Raw genomic sequence first — 22,632 nt, forward strand, 5'->3', positions numbered from 1 at the left:
TGTGATAATTGATAGATTAGTAGTGATTATATAGAATAAGGTACAGTACTGCTGAAGGATTACATGTGTACTTGTGATAATTGATAGATTAGTAGTGATTATATAGAATAAGGTACAGTACTGGTGAAGGATTACATGTGTACTTGTGATAATTGATAGATTAGTAGTGATTATATAGAATAAGGTACAGTACTGCTGAAGGATTACATGTGTACTTGTGATAGATTAGTAGTGATTATATAGAATAAGGTACAGTACTGCTGAAGGATTACATGTGTACTTGTGATAATTGATAGATTAGTAGTGATTATATAGAATAAGGTACAGTACTGCTGAAGGATTACACGTGTACTTGTGATAATTGATAGATTAGTAGTGATTATATAGAATAAGGTACAGTACTGGTGAAGGATTACATGTGTACTTGTGATAATTGATAGATTAGTAGTGATTATATAGAATAAGGTACAGTACTGCTGAAGGATTACATGTGTACTTGTGATAATTGATAGATTAGTAGCGATTATATAGAATAAGGTACAGTACTGGTGAAGGATTACATGTGTACTTGTGATAATTGATAGATTAGTAGTGATTATATAGAATAAGGTACAGTACTGCTGAAGGATTACATGTGTACTTGTGATAATTGATAGATTAGTAGTGATTATATAGAATAAGGTACAGTACTGGTGAAGGATTACATGTGTACGTGTGATAATTGATAGATTAGTAGTGATTATATGGAATAAGGTACAGTACTGGTGAAGGATTACATGTGTACTTGTGATAATTGATAGATTAGTAGTGATTATATAGAATAAGGTACTGCTGAAGGATTACATGTGTATGTGTGATAATTGATAGATTAGTAGTGATTATATGGAATAAGGTACAGTACTGCTGAAGGATTACATGTGTACGTGTGATAATTGATAGATTAGTAGTGATTATATGGAATAAGATACAGTACTGGTGAAGGATTACATGTGTACTTGTGATAATTGATAGATTAGTAGTGATTATATAGAATAAGGTACAGTACAGCTGAAGGATTACATGTGTACGTGTGATAATTGATAGATTAGTAGTGATTATATGGAATAAGGTACAGTACTGCTGAAGGATTACATGTGTACTTGTGATAATTGATAGATTAGTAGTGATTATATAGAATAAGGTACAGTACTGCTGAAGGATTACATGTGTACTTGTGATAATTGATAGATTAGTAGTGATTATATGGAATAAGATACAGTACTGGTGAAGGATTACATGTGTACTTGTGATAATTGATAGATTAGTAGTGATTATATAGAATAAGGTACAGTACTGGTGAAGGGTTACATGTGTACTTGTGATAATTGATAGATTAGTAGTGATTATATAGAATAAGGTACAGTACAGCTGAAGGATTACATGTGTACTTGTGATAATTGATAGATTAGTAGTGATTATATGGAATAAGATACAGTACTGGTGAAGGATTACATGTGTACTTGTGATAATTGATAGATTAGTAGTGATTATATAGAATAAGGTACAGTACAGCTGAAGGATTACATGTGTACGTGTGATAATTGATAGATTAGTAGTGATTATATGGAATAAGGTACAGTACTGCTGAAGGATTACATGTGTACTTGTGATAATTGATAGATTAGTAGTGATCATATAGAATAAGGTACAGTACTGGTGAAGGGTTACATGTGTACTTGTGATAATTGATAGATTAGTAGTGATTATATAGAATAAGGTACAGTACAGCTGAAGGATTACATGTGTACTTGTGATAATTGATAGATTAGTAGTGATTATATGGAATAAGATACAGTACTGGTGAAGGATTACATGTGTACTTGTGATAATTGATAGATTAGTAGTGATTATATAGAATAAGGTACAGTACAGCTGAAGGATTACATGTGTACGTGTGATAATTGATAGATTAGTAGTGATTATATGGAATAAGGTACAGTACTGCTGAAGGATTACATGTGTACGTGTGATAATTGATAGATTAGTAGTGATTATATAGAATAAGGTACAGTACTGCTGAAGGATTACACGTGTACTTGTGATAATTGATAGATTAGTAGTGATTATATAGAATAAGGTACAGTACTGCTGAAGGATTACATGTGTACTTGTGATAATTGATAGATTAGTAGTGATTATAAGGAATAAGATACAGTACTGGGGAAGGATTACATGTGTACTTGTGATAATTGATAGATTAGTAGTGATTATATGGAATAAGGTACAGTTCTGCTGAAGGATTACATGTGTACGTGTGATAATTGATAGATTAGTACTGATTATATGGAATAAGGTACAGTACTGCTGAAGGATTACACGTCTACTTGTGATAATTGATAGATTAGTAGTGATTATATGGAATAAGGTACAGTACTGCTGAAGGATTACATGTGTACCTGTGATAATTGATAGATTAGTAGTGATTATATAGAATAAGGTACTGCTGAAGGATTACATGTGTACTTGTGATAATTGATAGATTAGTAGTGATTATATGGAATAAGATACAGTACTGGTGAAGGATTACATGTGTACTTGTGATAATTGATAGATTAGTAGTGATTATATGGAATAAGATACAGTACTGGTGAAGGATTACATGTGTACTTGTGATAATTGATAGATTAGTAGTGATTATATAGAATAAGGTACAGTACTGGTGAAGGGTTACATGTGTACTTGTGATAATTGATAGATTAGTAGTGATTATATAGAATAAGGTACAGTACTGCTGAAGGATTACATGTGTACTTGTGATAATTGATAGATTAGTAGTGATTATATAGAATAAGGTACAGTACTGCTGAAGGATTACATGTGTACTTGTGATAATTGATAGATTAGTAGTGATTATATAGAATAAGGTACAGTACTGGTGAAGGATTACATGTGTACTTGTGATAATTGATAGATTAGTAGTGATTATATAGAATAAGGTACTGCTGAAGGATTACATGTGTACTTGTGATAATTGATAGATTAGTAGTGATTATATAGAATAAGGTACAGTACTGCTGAAGGATTACATGTGTACTTGTGATAATTGATAGATTAGTAGTGATTATATGGAAAAAGGTACAGCACTGGTGAAGTATTACATGTGTACTTGTGATAGATTAGTAGTGATTATATAGAATAAGGTACAGTACTGCTGAAGGATTACATGTGTACGTGTGATAATTGATAGATTAGTAGTGATTATATAGAATAAGGTACAGAACAGCTGAAGGATTACATGTGTACTTGTGATAATTGATAGATTAGTAGTGATTATAAGGAAAAAGATACAGTACTGGTGAAGGATTACATGTGTACTTGTGATAATTGATAGATTAGTAGTGATTATATGGAATAAGATACAGTACTGGTGAAGGATTACATGTGTACTTGTGATAATTGATAGATTAGTAGTGATTATATAGAATAAGGTACAGTACTGCTGAAGGATTACATGTGTACTTGTGATAATTGATAGATTAGTAGTGATTATAAGGAAAAAGATACAGTACTGGTGAAGGATTACATGTGTACTTGTGATAATTGATAGATTAGTAGTGATTATATGGAATAAGGTACAGTACTGCTGAAGGATTACACGTGTACTTGTGATAATTGATAGATTAGTAGTGATTATATAGAATAAGGTACAGTACTGCTGAAGGATTACATGTGTACTTGTGATAATTGATAGATTAGTAGTGATTATAAGGAATAAGATACAGTACTGGTGAAGGATTACATGTGTACTTGTGATAATTGATAGATTAGTAGTGATTATATGGAATAAGGTACAGTACTGCTGAAGGATTACACGTGTACTTGTGATAATTGATAGATTAGTAGTGATTATATAGAATAAGATACAGTACTGCTGAAGGATTACATGTGTACCTGTGATAATTGATAGATTAGTAGTGATTATATAGAATAAGGTACTGCTGAAGGATTACATGTGTACTTGTGATAATTGATAGATTAGTAGTGATTATATAGAATAAGGTACAGTACTGGTGAAGGATTACATGTGTACTTGTGATAATTGATAGATTAATAGTGATTATATAGAATAAGGTACAGTACTGCTGAAGGGTTACATGTGTACTTGTGATAGATTAGTAGTGATTATATGGAATAAGATACAGTACTGGTGAAGGATTACATGTGTACTTGTGATAATTGATAGATTAGTAGTGATTATATGGAATAAGGTACAGTACTGGTGAAGGATTACATGTGTACTTGTGATAATTGATAGATTAGTAGTGATTATATGGAATAAGGTACAGTACTGCTGAAGGATTACACGTGTACTTGTGATAATTGATAGATTAGTAGTGATTATATAGAATAAGGTACAGTACTGGTGAAGGATTACATGTGTACTTGTGATAATTGATAGATTAGTAGTGATTATATAGAATAAGGTACAGTACTGGTGAAGGATTACATGTGTACTTGTGATAGATTAGTAGTGATTATATGGAATAAGGTACAGTACTGCTGAAGGATTACATGTGTACGTGTGATAATTGATAGATTAGTAGTGATTATATGGAATAAGGTACAGTACTGCTGAAGGATTACATGTGTACGTGTGATAATTGATAGATTAGTAGTGATTATAGGGAATAAGGTACAGTACTGGTGAAGGATTACATGTGTACTTGTGATAATTGATAGATTAGTACTGATTATATGGAATAAGGTACAGTACTGCTGAAGGATTACATGTGTACTTGTGATAATTGATAGATTAGTAGTGATTATATAGAATAAGGTACTGCTGAAGGATTACATGTGTACTTGTGATAATTGATAGATTAGTAGTGATTATATGGAGATACAGTACTGGTGAAGGATTACATGTGTACTTGTGATAATTGATAGATTAGTAGTGATTATATAGAATAAGGTACAGTACAGCTGAAGGATTACATGTGTACTTGTGATAATTGATAGATTAGTAGTGATTATATGGAATAAGATACAGTACTGGTGAAGGATTACATGTGTACTTGTGATAATTGATAGATTAGTAGTGATTATATAGAATAAGGTACAGTACAGCTGAAGGATTACATGTGTACGTGTGATAATTGATAGATTAGTAGTGATTATATGGAATAAGGTACAGTACTGCTGAAGGATTACATGTGTACTTGTGATAATTGATAGATTAGTAGTGATTATATAGAATAAGGTACAGTACTGCTGAAGGATTACATGTGTACTTGTGATAATTGATAGATTAGTAGTGATTATAAGGAATAAGATACAGTACTGCTGAAGGATTACATGTGTACGTGTGATAATTGATAGATTAGTAGTGATTATATAGAATAAGGTACTGCTGAAGGATTACATGTGTACCTGTGATAATTGATAGATTAGTAGTGATTATATGGAATAAGGTACAGTACAGCTGAAGGATTACATGTGTACGTGTGATAATTGATAGATTAGTAGTGATTATATAGAATAAGGTACAGTACTGCTGAAGGATTACATGTGTACGTGTGATAATTGATAGATTAGTAGTGATTATATAGAATAAGGTACAGTACTGCTGAAGGATTACATGTGTACTTGTGATAATTGATAGATTAGTAGTGATTATATAGAATAAGGTACAGTACTGCTGAAGGATTACATGTGTACTTGTGATAATTGATAGACTAGTAGTGATTATATAGAATAAGGTACAGTACTGGTGAAGGATTACATGTGTACTTGTGATAATTGATAGATTAGTAGTGATTATATAGAATAAGGTACAGTACTGCTGAAGGATTACACGTGTACTTGTGATAATTGATAGATTAGTACTGATTATATAGAATAAGGTACAGTACAGCTGAAGGATTACATGTGTACTTGTGATAATTGATAGATTAGTAGTGATTATATGGAATAAGGTACAGTACTGCTGAAGGATTACATGTGTACGTGTGATAATTGATAGATTAGCAGTGATTATATAGAATAAGGTACAGTACTGCTGAAGGATTACATGTGTACGTGTGATAATTGATAGATTAGTAGTGATTATATGGAATAAGGTACAGTACTGCTGAAGGATTACACGTGTACTTGTGATAATTGATAGATTAGTAGTGATTATATAGAATAAGATACAGTACTGCTGAAGGATTACATGTGTACTTGTGATAATTGATAGATTAGTAATGATTATATAGAATAAGGTACAGTACTGCTGAAGGATTACATGTGTACTTGTGATAATTGATAGATTAGTAGTGATTATATAGAATAAGGTACAGTACAGCTGAAGGATTACATGTGTACTTGTGATAATTGATAGATTAGTAGTGATTATATAGAATAAGATACAGTACCGCTGAAGGATTACATGTGTACTTGTGATAATTGATAGATTAGTAGTGATTATATAGAATAAGGTACTGCTGAAGGATTACATGTGTACTTGTGATAATTGATAGATTAGTAGTGATTATATGGAATAAGATACAGTACTGGTGAAGGATTACATGTGTACTTGTGATAATTGATAGATTAGTAGTGATTATATAGAATAAGGTACAGTACTGGTGAAGGATTACATGTGTACTTGTGATAATTGATAGATTAGTAGTGATTATATAGAATAAGGTACAATACTGGTGAAGGATTACATGTGTACTTGTGATAATTGATAGATTAGTAGTGATTATATAGAATAAGATACAGTACTGCTGAAGGGTTACATGTGTACTTGTGATAATTGATAGATTAGTAGTGATTATATAGAATAAGGTACTGCTGAAGGATTACATGTGTACTTGTGATAATTGATAGATTAGTAGTGATTATATGGAATAAGATACAGTACTGGTGAAGGATTACATGTGTACTTGTGATAATTGATAGATTAGTAGTGATTATATGGAATAAGATACAGTACTGGTGAAGGATTACATGTGTACTTGTGATAATTGATAGATTAGTAGTGATTATATAGAATAAGGTACAGTACTGGTGAAGGATTACATGTGTACTTGTGATAATTGATAGATTAGTAGTGATTATATAGAATAAAGTACAGTACTGCTGAAGGATTACATGTCTACTTGTGATAATTGATAGATTAGTAGTGATTATATAGAATAAGGTACAGTACTGCTGAAGGATTACATGTGTACTTGTGATAATTGATAGATTAGTAGTGATTATATAGAATAAGGTACAGTACTGGTGAAGGATTACATGTGTACTTGTGATAATTGATAGATTAGTAGTGATTATATAGAATAAGGTACTGCTGAAGGATTACATGTGTACTTGTGATAATTGATAGATTAGTAGTGATTATATAGAATAAGGTACAGTACTGCTGAAGGATTACATGTGTACTTGTGATAATTGATAGATTAGTAGTGATTATATAGAATAAGGTACAGTACTGCTGAAGGATTACATGTGTACTTGTGATAATTGATAGATTAGTAGTGATTATATAGAATAAGATACAGTACTGGTGAAGGATTACATGTGTACTTGTGATAATTGATAGATTAGTAGTGATTATATAGAATAAGGTACAGTACAGCTGAAGGATTACATGTGTACTTGTGATAATTGATAGATTAGTAGTGATTATATAGAATAAGGTACAGTACTGCTGAAGGATTACATGTGTACTTGTGATAATTGATAGATTAGTAGTGATTATAAGGAATAAGATACAGTACTGGTGAAGGATTACATGTGTACTTGTGATAATTGATAGATTAGTAGTGATTATATGGAATAAGGTACAGTACTGCTGAAGGATTACATGTGTACTTGTGATAATTGATAGATTAGTAGTGATTATAAGGAATAAGAAACAGTACTGGTGAAGGATTACATGTGTACTTGTGATAATTGATAGATTAGTAGTGATTATATGGAATAAGGTACAGTACTGCTGAAGGATTACACGTGTACTTGTGATAATTGATAGATTAGTAGTGATTATATAGAATAAGATACAGTACTGCTGAAGGATTACATGTGTACCTGTGATAATTGATAGATTAGTAGTGATTATATAGAATAAGGTACTGCTGAAGGATTACATGTGTACTTGTGATAATTGATAGATTAGTAGTGATTATATAGAATAAGGTACAGTACTGGTGAAGGATTACATGTGTACTTGTGATAATTGATAGATTAATAGTGATTATATAGAATAAGGTACAGTACTGCTGAAGGGTTACATGTGTACTTGTGATAGATTAGTAGTGATTATATGGAATAAGATACAGTACTGGTGAAGGATTACATGTGTACTTGTGATAATTGATAGATTAGTAGTGATTATATAGAATAAGGTACAGTACTGGTGAAGGATTACATGTGTACTTGTGATAGATTAGTAGTGATTATATGGAATAAGGTACAGTACTGCTGAAGGATTACATGTGTACGTGTGATAATTGATAGATTAGTAGTGATTATATGGAATAAGGTACAGTACTGCTGAAGGATTACATGTGTACGTGTGATAATTGATAGATTAGTAGTGATTATAGGGAATAAGGTACAGTACTGGTGAAGGATTACATGTGTACTTGTGATAATTGATAGATTAGTACTGATTATATGGAATAAGGTACAGTACTGCTGAAGGATTACATGTGTACTTGTGATAATTGATAGATTAGTAGTGATTATATAGAATAAGGTACTGCTGAAGGATTACATGTGTACTTGTGATAATTGATAGATTAGTAGTGATTATATGGAATAAGATACAGTACTGGTGAAGGATTACATGTGTACTTGTGATAATTGATAGATTAGTAGTGATTATATAGAATAAGGTACAGTACAGCTGAAGGATTACATGTGTACTTGTGATAATTGATAGATTAGTAGTGATTATATGGAATAAGATACAGTACTGGTGAAGGATTACATGTGTACTTGTGATAATTGATAGATTAGTAGTGATTATATAGAATAAGGTACAGTACAGCTGAAGGATTACATGTGTACGTGTGATAATTGATAGATTAGTAGTGATTATATGGAATAAGGTACAGTACTGGTGAAGGATTACATGTGTACTTGTGATAATTGATAGATTAGTAATGATTATATGGAATAAGGTACAGTACTGCTGAAGGATTACATGTGTACTTGTGATAATTGATAGATTAGTAGTGATTATATAGAATAAGGTACAGTACTGCTGAAGGATTACATGTGTACTTGTGATAATTGATAGATTAGTAGTGATTATATAGAATAAGGTACAGTACTGCTGAAGGATTACATGTGTACTTGTGATAATTGATAGATTTGTAGTGATTATAAGGAATAAGATACAGTACTGCTGAAGGATTACATGTGTACTTGTGATAATTGATAGATTAGTAGTGATTATATAGAATAAGGTACTGCTGAAGGATTACATGTGTACCTGTGATAATTGATAGATTAGTAGTGATTATATAGAATAAGGTACAGTACTGGTGAAGGATTACATGTGTACGTGTGATAATTGATAGATTAGTAGTGATTATATAGAATAAGGTACAGTACTGCTGAAGGATTACATGTGTACGTGTGATAATTGATAGATTAGTAGTGATTATATAGAATAAGATACAGAACTGCTGAAGGATTACATGTGTACTTGTGATAATTGATAGATTAGTAGTGATTATATAGAATAAGGTACAGTACTGCTGAAGGATTACATGTGTACTTGTGATAATTGATAGATTAGTAGTGATTATATAGAATAAGGTACAGTACTGCTGAAGGATTACATGTGTACTTGTGATAATTGATAGATTAGTAGTGATTATATGGAATAAGGTACAGTACTGCTGAAGGATTACACGTGTACTTGTGATAATTGATAGATTAGTACTGATTATATAGAATAAGGTACAGTACAGCTGAAGGATTACATGTGTACTTGTGATAATTGATAGATTAGTAGTGATTATATGGAATAAGGTACAGTACTGCTGAAGGATTACATGTGTACGTGTGATAATTGATAGATTAGTAGTGATTATATAGAATAAGGTACAGTACTGCTGAAGGATTACATGTGTACGTGTGATAATTGATAGATTAGTAGTGATTATATGGAATAAGGTACAGTACTGCTGAAGGATTACACGTGTACTTGTGATAATTGATAGATTAATAGTGATTATATAGAATAAGGTACAGTACTGCTGAAGGGTTACATGTGTACTTGTGATAGATTAGTAGTGATTATATAGAATAAGGTACAGTACAACTGAAGGATTACATGTGTACTTGTGATAATTGATAGATTAGTAGTGATTATATAGAATAAGATACAGTACCGCTGAAGGATTACATGTGTACTTGTGATAATTGATAGATTAGTAGTGATTATATAGAATAAGGTACTGCTGAAGGATTACATGTGTACTTGTGATAATTGATAGATTAGTAGTGATTATATGGAATAAGATACAGTACTGGTGAAGGATTACATGTGTACTTGTGATAATTGATAGATTAGTAGTGATTATATAGAATAAGGTACAGTACTGCTGAAGGGTTACATGTGTACTTGTGATAATTGATAGATTAGTAGTGATTATATAGAATAAGGTACTGCTGAAGGATTACATGTGTACTTGTGATAATTGATAGATTAGTAGTGATTATATGGAATAAGATACAGTACTGGTGAAGGATTACACGTGTACTTGTGATAATTGATAGATTAGTAGTGATTATATGGAATAAGATACAGTACTGGTGAAGGATTACATGTGTACTTGTGATAATTGATAGATTAGTAGTGATTATAGGGAATAAGGTACAGTACTGCTGAAGGATTACATGTGTACTTGTGATAATTGATAGATTAGTAGTGATTATATAGAATAAGGTACAGTACTGGTGAAGGATTACATGTGCACTTGTGATAATTGATAGATTAGTAGTGATTATATAGAATAAGGTACAGTACTGGTGAAGGATTACATGTGTACTTGTGATAATTGATAGATTAGTAGTGATTATATAGAATAAGGTACAGTACTGGTGAAGGATTACATGTGTACTTGTGATAGATTAGTAGTGATTATATGGAATAAGATACAGTACTGGTGAAGGATTACATGTGTACTTGTGATAATTGCTAGATTAGTAGTGATTATATGGAATAAGGTACAGTACTGGTGAAGGATTACATGTGTACTTGTGATAATTGATAGATTAGTAGTGATTATATAGAATAAGGTACAGTACTGGTGAAGGATTACATGTGTACTTGTGATAGATTAGTAGTGATTATATGGAATAAGGTACAGTACTGGTGAAGGATTACACGTGTACTTGTGATAATTGATAGATTAGTAGTGATTATATAGAATAAGGTACAGTACTGCTGAAGGATTACATGTGTACGTGTGATAATTGATAGATTAGTAGTGATTATATGGAATAAAGTACAGTACTGCTGAAGGATTACATGTGTACGTGTGATAATTGATAGATTAGTAGTGATTATAGGGAATAAGGTACAGTACTGCTGAAGGATTACATGTGTACTTGTGATAATTGATAGGTTAGTAGTGATTATATAGAATAAGGTACAGTACTGGTGAAGGATTACATGTGTACTTGTGATAATTGATAGATTAGTAGTGATTATATGGAATAAGGTACAGTACTGCTGAAGGATTACATGTGTACTTGTGATAATTGATAGATTAGTAGTGATTATATAGAATAAGGTACAGTACTGCTGAAGGATTACATGTGTACTTGTGATAATTGATAGATTAGTAGTGATTATATAGAATAAGATACAGTACTGGTGAAGGATTACATGTGTACTTGTGATAATTGATAGATTAGTAGTGATTATATAGAATAAAATACAGTACAGCTGAAGGATTACATGTGTACTTGTGATAATTGATAGATTAGTAGTGATTATATGGAATAAGATACAGTACTGGTGAAGGATTACATGTGTACTTGTGATAATTGATAGAGTAGTAGTGATTATATGGAATAAGATACAGTACTGGTGAAGGATTACATGTGTACTTGTGATAATTGATAGATTAGTAGTGATTATATAGAATAAGGTACAGTACTGGTGAAGGATTACACGTGTACTTGTGATAGATTAGTAGTGATTATATAGAATAAGGTACAGTACAGCTGAAGGATTACATGTGTACGTGTGATAATTGATAGATTAGTAGTGATTATATGGAATAAGGTACAGTACTGGTGAAGGATTACATGTGTACTTGTGATAGATTAGTAGTGATTATATGGAATAAGGTACAGTACTGCTGAAGGATTACATGTGTACTTGTGATAATTGATAGATTAGTAGTGATTATATGGAATAAGATACAGTACTGCTGAAGGATTACATGTGTACTTGTGATAATTGATAGATTAGTAGTGATTATATAGAATAAGATACAGTACTGCTGAAGGATTACAGGTGTACTTGTGATAATTGATATATTAGTAGTGATTATATAGAATAAGGTACAGTACTGCTGAAGGATTACATGTGTACTTGTGATAATTGATAGATTAGTAGTGATTATATAGAATAATGTACAGTACTGGTGAAGGATTACATGTGTACTTGTGATAATTGATAGATTAGTAGTGATTATATAGAATAAGGTACAGCTGAAGGATTACATGTGTACTTGTGATAATTGATAGATTAGTAGTGATTATATAGAATAAGGTACAGTACTGCTGAAGGATTACACGTGTACTTGTGATAATTGATAGATTAGTAGTGATTATATAGAATAAGGTACAGTACTGGTGAAGGATTACATGTGTACTTGTGATAATTGATAGATTAGTAGTGATTATATAGAATAAGGTACAGTACTGGTGAAGGATTACATGTGTACTTGTGATAATTGATAGATTAGTAGTGATTATATAGAATAAGGTACAGTACTGGTGAAGGATTACATGTGTACTTGTGATAATTGATAGATTAGTAGTGATTATATAGAATAAGGTACAGTACTGGTGAAGGATTACACGTGTACTTGTGATAATTGATAGATTAGTAGTGATTATATAGAATAAGGTACAGTACTGCTGAAGGATTACATGTGTACGTGTGATAATTGATAGATTAGTAGTGATTATATGGAATAAGGTACAGTACTGCTGAAGGATTACATGTGTACGTGTGATAATTGATAGATTAGTAGTGATTATAGGGAATAAGGTACAGTACTGCTGAAGGATTACATGTGTACTTGTGATAATTGATAGATTAGTAGTGATTATATAGAATAAGGTACAGTACTGGTGAAGGATTACATGTGTACTTGTGATAATTGATAGATTAGTAGTGATTATATGGAATAAGGTACAGTACTGCTGAAGGATTACATGTGTACTTGTGATAATTGATAGATTAGTAGTGATTATATAGAATAAGGTACAGTACTGCTGAAGGATTACATGTGTACTTGTGATAATTGATAGATTAGTAGTGATTATATAGAATAAGATACAGTACTGGTGAAGGATTACATGTGTACTTGTGATAATTGATAGATTAGTAGTGATTATATGGAATAAGATACAGTACTGGTGAAGGATTACATGTGTACTTGTGATAATTGATAGATTAGTAGTGATTATATAGAATAAGATACAGTACAGCTGAAGGATTACATGTGTACTTGTGATAATTGATAGATTAGTAGTGATTATATGGAATAAGATACAGTACTGGTGAAGGATTACATGTGTACTTGTGATAATTGATAGATTAGTAGTGATTATATGGAATAAAATACAGTACTGGTGAAGGATTACATGTGTACTTGTGATAATTGATAGATTAGTAGTGATTATATAGAATAAGGTACAGTACAGCTGAAGGATTACATGTGTACGTGTGATAATTGATAGATTAGTAGTGATTATATGGAATAAGGTACAGTACTGGTGAAGGATTACATGTGTACTTGTGATAGATTAGTAGTGATTATATGGAATAAGGTACAGTACTGCTGAAGGATTACATGTGTACTTGTGATAATTGATAGATTAGTAGTGATTATATGGAATAAGATACAGTACTGCTGAAGGATTACATGTGTACTTGTGATAATTGATAGATTAGTAGTGATTATATAGAATAAGATACAGTACTGCTGAAGGATTACAGGTGTACTTGTGATAATTGATAGATTAGTAGTAATTATATAGAATAATGTACAGTACTGCTGAAGGATTACATGTGTACTTGTGATAATTGATAGATTAGTAGTGATTATATAGAATAATGTACAGTACTGGTGAAGGATTACATGTGTACTTGTGATAATTGATAGATTAGTAGTGATTATATAGAATAAGGTACAGCTGAAGGATTACATGTGTACTTGTGATAATTGATAGATTAGTAGTGATTATATAGAATAAGGTACAGTACTGCTGAAGGATTACACGTGTACTTGTGATAATTGATAGATTAGTAGTGATTATATAGAATAAGGTACAGTACTGGTGAAGGATTACATGTGTACTTGTGATAATTGATAGATTAGTAGTGATTATATAGAATAAGGTACAGTACTGGTGAAGGATTACATGTGTACTTGTGATAATTGATAGATTAGTAGTGATTATATAGAATAAGGTACAGTACTGGTGAAGGATTACATGTGTACTTGTGATAATTGATAGATTAGTAGTGATTATATGGAATAAGGTACAGTACTGCTGAAGGATTACACGTGTACTTGTGATAGATTAGTAGTGATTATATAGAATAAGGTACAGTACTGCTGAAGGATTACATGTGTACTTGTGATAATTGATAGATTAGTAGTGATTATATAGAATAAGGTACAGTACTGCTGAAGGATTACATGTGTACTTGTGATAATTGATAGATTAGTAGTGATTATATGGAATAAGGTACAGTACTGCTGAAGGATTACATGTGTACTTGTGATAATTGATAGATTAGTAGTGATTATATAGAATAAGGTACAGTACTGCTGAAGGATTACATGTGTACTTGTGATAATTGATAGATTAGTAGTGATTATATGGAATAAGGTACAGTACTGCTGAAGGATTACAGGTATACTTGTAGCTTAGATTATTGATAAATAAGTGCTGATTATACTGGATCTTGGTGATGCATTGCTGATTTATACAGAGTATCAGAACTTGTGATTAATGCATTTTTTCTGCCGATACAATAGAGAATTATTGCTCTTGTTTGAATAAGTGTTTTTTTTGTAGTATTAGCACCTGTGATTATGCTGCGGATATAGCAGTGAATTATCTCACTATTGCTGTACAAATATTTTGCTTACTTGTGTTTTTGTACGTCCTTATAAGTATGTATGTGTCTAAGGCTCCGTACACACATCGTTGTCTGATCGTCCTGCATGTATCGATATCAACCATCCAGCACATGCACCAACCCCCAAACAACTATAATGACCCACAATTGACGATCGCGGTTTCCTATAGTAACCAGGCTAACCGATATTGACCAGGTTGGCCTGCGCATAGACTGTCGTTTGGGGGTTGGAAGGGCCCAAAAACAGGACAATATGATCGATAACGTTATCGTTCATATCATCCTGTTATATCGTACCATGTGTGCACCGTTACTCCTTCTGATTTAAAAAAAAAAGAAGACAAATAATGGATAAGTATACTAAAGTCCATGAGAAGCAGAGTTAAAGCTTTCGCTCAGGTTCATCTAGCACCGGCCATATTGAAGGAAACCATGAATATAGAAAACACTCCTAGGGCTTAGAGCCACACTGACATGAAAGGAAGAACCCTACAGTACAGCACGGGTATATTACCTGCAGCAGATTGCGTGCCAGGCGAGTCTTTCCAGTATAGACCAGGAGTAGATGTTGGTTTAACACCTCCAAAAACCCTTTAGGCAGCTCAATACGCTCAACCTGTACTTGAAGGGGGAGCTTAGGAGCAGAACGTCCAATTTTCACTCCTGGAATCAGCCCTCCGACCTGGTCCTGCCAACCACCGCCTGCGAGCAGAAATAAGAGGACTTGTGTCTTACCTGGTCAAGTCCTTTTCTTCGAACTCCATCGGGGACACAGGCAGAGACCATGGGTATAGGGTGGAGCAGGAGGAGTCCGGGCAACAACAAGTTAAACTTCTTTGCCCGGCCCCAGCCTCAGGCAGGCCATTTAAGTTAGCAAGCCCAAGAGGAGAAGGAAGACTGACCTACACATACTAGTCCAACACCCAAAAACGCTAAAGGAGGACTGGAAGCAGAGTAAAAAAAACCCTGTTAGCCCGTGGCGTCAGGGTGGGCGGCCTGTGTCCCCTATGGAGTTTGAAGAAAAGGTCCTAACCAGGTAAGACATAAGTCCTCTTTTCTTCTTCTTTACAGTCCATAGGGGACACAGACAAAGACCATGGGACGTCCCAAAGCAATCCCATTACGGGAGGGGACAAGCCGGAGTAGCACTGAGAACCCCTTCGGCCAAAAACCGCGTCCGCAGCAGTGAAGGTGTCAAATTAACATAACCGGAAGAAGGTATGGGTGAACGACCATAGGGCCTCTTTATGAAGCTGCTCAGCCGAGGCACCGCTGGCGAGCCACCCGAGAAGTACCCACCAATCCAGTGAAAAGATCAGACTGTAAAGACGGAACAGGAAGGACCGCCATCGCTGAAGCGTGACGGGAATCAAACGGGGCCAACTGGCTAAGTCCCATTTACGAAATACATAGAGGACAAACGGGATCGAGACCTAACCACATAGATCCAGAGGGCGGCACAATCCAAAGAGGCCTCCTCCATAGAAAAATAGGTGCCTGAAACACAGGGACCAAACAGTCTTGGGTGATGAGAAACCGAGAGACCACCGTAGGAAGGTAGCCTAAGCAAATTCAAAGAACAGCCCGGTCCAAGTGAAAAACCCACAATGTGGAGGGAAAGAACAATGATCCACTGAGAAACACTCCAAGGAAAGGAGCGAAAATGAGAAGTTCGTGACCTAGGTCACAGAAGGGAGGTAGGCTGTCCTGGACGCCGTCATTGTAGCTACAATCCTGTCCAAAACAGGATCTCAGCAAATGATCTGAAAGCAGAAGAGCCCCTATGGCCTTCCTAAAGTCTGATACCCCTGTCACATCGCAAACCTGGCTCTGACCCGGTATTTTGAACACAGGTCCAACCTGGCTGCAACCTGGGTCAGACCCCTTTCACACTGCACCTTCGACCAGGGTTGGCCCTGTTCACACTGAACCCGGGTCAGCCATGTAAAACCCTATGGATGTAATTAAAAATGGTCTTTTCCAGGCTCAGAAAGATAAGGTCACTTAAGGGAACACAAGGGAGGAATGGGGACTGCTCACAGCATTGCAGGGATCATGGCTGATGCATTATCACTGTGTAGCCCTGGGTTTGTGCTTTACCTCTATGAGACTCAGCCAGTGAGAGCATGGAGGCAGCTTCTGGCAGTATAGTGTACGGGTCACTTCTTCATCACTCCAATTAACCATCACTGTAGTGCAGGGGTTCCCAATCACGGTCCTCAAGGCACACTAACAGTCCAGGATTTAAGGATAGCCATACTTGAGCACAGGTGACTTGAATAGTACCTCAGTTATATTGATTTAAACATCTGTGCTTTAGTATGGATATCACTAAAACCAGGAATGTCAGTGTGCCTTGAGGACCGAGGTTGGGAATCACTGTTGTAGTGGTATTAACCCCTTTTAGACTGCTGGAATGCTGTTGTCTGCAGTGTGCTGCCTGTGTGTCCCCCTGCTGGCATCATCAAGTGAGACCCATCAACATCCAATCAGCGTTGTTTGCCGACTCCCGAGTTGGACCCGTTCACACTGCACATTAACCCGGCTTGTTCCCGAGTTCGACGCTGGTCGGTTGCAGGGTTGAAATGCCGAGTCGCCGGACCCGGCAATTTTTCTGTTGGCGCGTTCACACTGCACCCCGACTTGGGTTACTTTTGCGATGTGAAAGGGGTATAAGTCAGCGCGCCAGAAATTAAGCCAGAGAGCTCGTCTAACCACCACCGAGGATGCCGACATCCTGAAGTCAGGACACCAGTAGCTATTGTTGCTTCTCCTATATAAGAGGCCACCTATGGAGAACTATCCTTGACACCTGACGCAGCTCGTTCCAATGGGGACTGAGCTGAGGCTCTCTGAAGAGCATCCATCCAACCTCCAATGGCTTTAGCTACTTAAGCAGAAGTCAGGACTGGATGAGCGATAGCGTCTGCAGAATATAAGTCCCTCTTGAGGGAAGTTTCATTGTCCTGTCCGTTGGATCCCAAGGAACGCCATATTTGGACTAGGAAGGGAAGCGTTTTTGACTAGGCGGGCCATGTGAGCTTCCACTGAGGAGGTGTCTCAGTATGCCCAGTCCACAGCAGGTAGGGAACTGAAGGAGGCAATGCACTTAGAACCCTGGAGGTGCCTATTGGGGTGGGCCCTCCGTAGAAGGTCCCCTCGCTGCGCAACAGACGGGAATTCTGCAGAAATCGTCGACCGAAGCTTGAAAACCAAAGCGCTAGCCTTATGGGTCAGTAGCCACCCGCACCTGCTATTCCCAGGCGGTCCAAGTACTAACCAGGCCTGACCCTACTTAGCTTCTGAGATCAGACGATTTCAGGTGTGTTCAGGGTGGTGGCATCTTTGAAGTGAAGAACAGCTCTTATCCTGTTACACCGGGCGACTACATCTAGCTGCACTATGGGATAGACGAAGGTCTCGCCTGAAATATTAGACATAATGTCCCAGTGAGCGGAGTAACTTCAGACTCAGAATTATTACTGGACAGGGTCGCGGCACTATCTAGACTGGCACCTGAGGTGCGGTTCCTGTCTAACCTCAGCGGGAAAGATGCAGACACCTGCACTTAACGCGAGAAGGGCTGGATCCATGGCTCCTAAGGCAGAATGCTATAAGGCACCCAGCTAGGCCCCGGTAGGGATACTAGTAGGGGAGCAGGTCCTGGGGTTGCCAGTCTGTGTGATGGACACACTGGCACTGCAGCACTAGCCCTTAGCCAACTGCACCTTACCTATAAGAGAGGTGGTCCAGGCCGGTTCCAGGTGGAAGTCATGGCTGACTGACACAGAGCCCATGGTGGTACAGAGGATAAAGTACAGAGGTACAAGTCCTGCAGTTACACAGCACTGAAGCACCCCCATCCCTGGGTTCTTTGCCCTTGGAAAACCTGGTATCGCAATCCAGGGAAGTCCCCACACACCAGCTAGGTAACCTACTGTGTGCAATAAAAGGGGGAGTGCAGTGAATGTGACCTCACCACACATAAAATGGGGACTACAGATGAGGGATTTACTAAACTTAGAAAATTAGAAAACAGGTGAGAAATACATAGTTGAGTCACGGACAGCAGCTAGACGGGCTGGGGGTGACTCAGTAAGGTGCTGGCAGGTTCCCACAGGTATCTGGAGCCATGCTGACTGCAATGCATCCCACAGCTGCTGGAGGGAGCGTGGTGGAGAATCCATAGAGTGAACACAACGAAAAAGGTGGTCCCACAGATGCTCTAATTGGGTTCAAGTCCGGGGAATTAGGGGGCCAGGGAAGTACGTGGAAGTCTGGGTTGTGCTCGTCCAACCACTGTCAGACATTACTAGCCGTGTGACATGTCGCATTGTCTTGCTGGAAGATCCCATCCGCCTCAGGGAAGACAATCAGCATGTATGGGTGTACGTGCTCTGCAAGGATGGATTCATACCCAAATCGGCTGAGGGTGCCTTCTACATGGATGAGTGGGCCCAGAGACTGCCATGAAAATATTCCCCAGACCATAACGCTGCCACCACCATCTTGTGGTGTTCCAGCAATGGTCGCAGGGTGTTTGTTCTCCGACGTTTCTCGCCTGACACGCCAACGTCCATCCGTTCTATGAAGCAGAAAACATGACTCATAGGAGAAGACAACCCTTCGCCAATCAGCGGAGGTCCAATTCCGATTCAGGCGTGAAATTGAAGCCTTTTCTGCCGATGCACCTTCGTTAGCACAGGCGCAGTGACCATCCGTTTGCTTCGGAGCCCCATACGCATCAGGGTTCACTAAACTGTCGTTTTAGACACACGTCTGGTGGCCTCCAGGTTCATTTTGACGGTGAGCTGCTCCGCTGTAGCACGTCGGTCGGCCCTCACGTACCTTCGTAACCAACATTCACCTCTCACATCAATGGCATGTGGTGCTGCGCAGTTTCCACGTCTGTTATTCGCAATGGGGCCATTTGTCAAGTCGCAATACACCTTCACCACAGCAGCACGCGAACAGAACAACTGCACTGTGTCAGAAATACGGCCACTCTTGGCCCGAAAGCCAATAATCATCCCTTATTGCAACTCGGATAAATCGCCCCTTTTACCTATGACGGCAACGAGTGATATGTGTGCAGACGGCCTATCGCACACCTTATACACCCACCAGGCCAGCGCACGGCACGTGACGTACTTCATGGGCTACGCGCTGCTTACGTCTAATGTAGGAGGTGGTCATAATGTGTAAAATGTACTCCTGAGCACAAATACCTGCTCACAGACACAACCAATGCTATAACAATGGGCAGATAATGCTCAACAATCCAATCCCCACTCGGTAGGAAGGAGCTTAATGTATGACCAGACCTCAGAGGGAGATATACAGGGAGACAGGAGCCCATTACTGCTCTCCGGAGACGGACACTGAGTGGCCATTGTAACCTGGGCCTGCTTCAGTCTCAGTTGGGAGGACAGAGAGGATGGAGAATCCCTGTGGCATGGCTGTCGCAGTGAGGGAGCGGCTGAATGGGCAGAGCTTACCTCCCCTAGCTGAAACAGATCCCCCAGGGCAATGGCTGCTGCTAGACCACAATTGCATGTGCCCTGGTGGTCTAGTGGAGGCTCCAGACGGCCTGGACCAATGCCGTCAGCACCGCCGGTGGGCATCAGCCACCGCCTCTCTTACATTTGAGCACCGTCCGTGCTCCCGAGCCGAAGTCACTGACCCGCTCGCCAGTGCTGTGGCCGCCGGTGCAGGGGTTCGGTGGAGCGGCAGTGCGGGATTCCTATAGGACGCCTAGCGATGCGCACTCATAGAAATAAATAGATGAAATAAAGTAAAAGCAGCACAGACTGCAGAGCCTGAGGCTGGGGGCCGGGTATAGGAGGGGAGGGGGGGGGGGTCCGGGGCCGGGTATAGGAGGGGGGTCAGGGACGGGTATAGGAGGGGGGGGTCGGGGCCGGGTATAGGAGGGGAGGGGGGGGGGGCCGGGGTATAGGAGGGGGGGGGCGTCGGGGCTGCTGGGAGAAGAAGCTTAACTAGTTTGTGCCCGGACTCCTCCTGCTCCACCCTATACCTATGGTCTCTGCCTGTGTCCCCGATGGACTGTGAAGTAAAAGAGGAGCCTTCAGTCTCATGTCGGGCACAAATGGCCGCTATGGTGGGCGATTACCTGTGGTCAGGACCTGCTCCAGGTGTAGAACGGCGTGGATCAGGGACTCTGCATCTGCTGACCTTCCTGATGCCTCATACAGCACCGCCATGACTGCCCCCGCCAGGATGCTGCTGGTACCTGCAGGAGACGGCACCTCTATCACCTGGTACAGGATTGTATGACAGACCCCAGACAGGAGTCACACTGCACGGAACTGTAAGACCCCTGTATGACCACATCATTGCCCATACTTCTCTATCATTGTACAGACACCCCACGTACAGATAGACCTCACTGTACTGAGCGCACCCCATACAGACGCACATTGTACTAGACAAGCCCACACGCGCCCCATATAGAGGCTCGGGGGGTGGGACACTAACCACACACGCCCCATATAGAGGCTCGGGGGGTGGGACACTACACACACACGGCCCATACAGAGGCTCTGGGGGTGGGACACTACACACACACGGCCCATACAGAGGCTCGGGGGCTGGGACACTAACCACACACACCCCATATAGAGGGTCTGGGGCTGGGACACTAACCACACACGCCCCATACAGAGGCGCGGGGGCTGGGACACTAACCACACACACCCCATATAGAGGGTCTGGGGGTGGGACACTACCCACACACGCCCCATACAGAGGCTCTGGGGGTGGGACACTAACCACACACGCCCCATATAGAGGGTCTGGGGGTGGGACACTAACCACACACGCCCCATACAGAGGCTCTGGGGGTGGGACACTAACCACACACGCCCCATATAGAGGCTCTGGGGGTGGGACACTAACCACACACGCCCCATATAGAGGGTCTTGGGCTGGGACACTACCCACACACGCCCCATATAGAGGGTCTGGGGGTGGGACACTAACCACACACGCCCCATATAGAGGGTCTGGGGGTGGGACACTACCCACACACGCCCCATATAGAGGCTCGGGGGGTAGGACACTAACCACACACGCCCCATACAGAGGCTCTGGGGGTGGGACACTAAACACACACGCCCCATATAGAGGGTCTGGGGGTGGAACACTAACCACACACGCCCCATATAGAGGGTCTGGGGGTGGGACACTAACCACACACGACCCATACAGAGGCTCGGGGGCTGGGACACTAA

At 38.2% G+C, this 22,632-nt stretch overlaps 1 protein-coding gene across 2 annotated transcripts in view; it reads right to left on the bottom strand.

Annotated features, from left to right (window-relative positions):
- FCSK (fucose kinase) overlaps positions 1-22,632 on the bottom strand; it is a 323,733-nt gene that overhangs the window by 60,615 nt on the left and 240,486 nt on the right. For both annotated transcript variants that reach the window (XM_088446232.1, XM_088446231.1), the window contains exons 20-21: positions 21,513-21,632; positions 15,897-16,084 (exon numbers count right to left, since the gene is read on the bottom strand). In XM_088446232.1, the coding sequence (XP_088302358.1) occupies positions 15,897-16,084; positions 21,513-21,632 (308 nt within the window). The remainder of the gene's footprint in view (positions 1-15,896; positions 16,085-21,512; positions 21,633-22,632) is intronic.

This window comes from Taudactylus pleione, unplaced genomic scaffold (genome assembly GCF_031769625.1).
Source record: "Taudactylus pleione unplaced genomic scaffold, aTauple2 ptg000394l, whole genome shotgun sequence".
Lineage (NCBI taxonomy): Eukaryota > Metazoa > Chordata > Amphibia > Anura > Myobatrachidae > Taudactylus > Taudactylus pleione.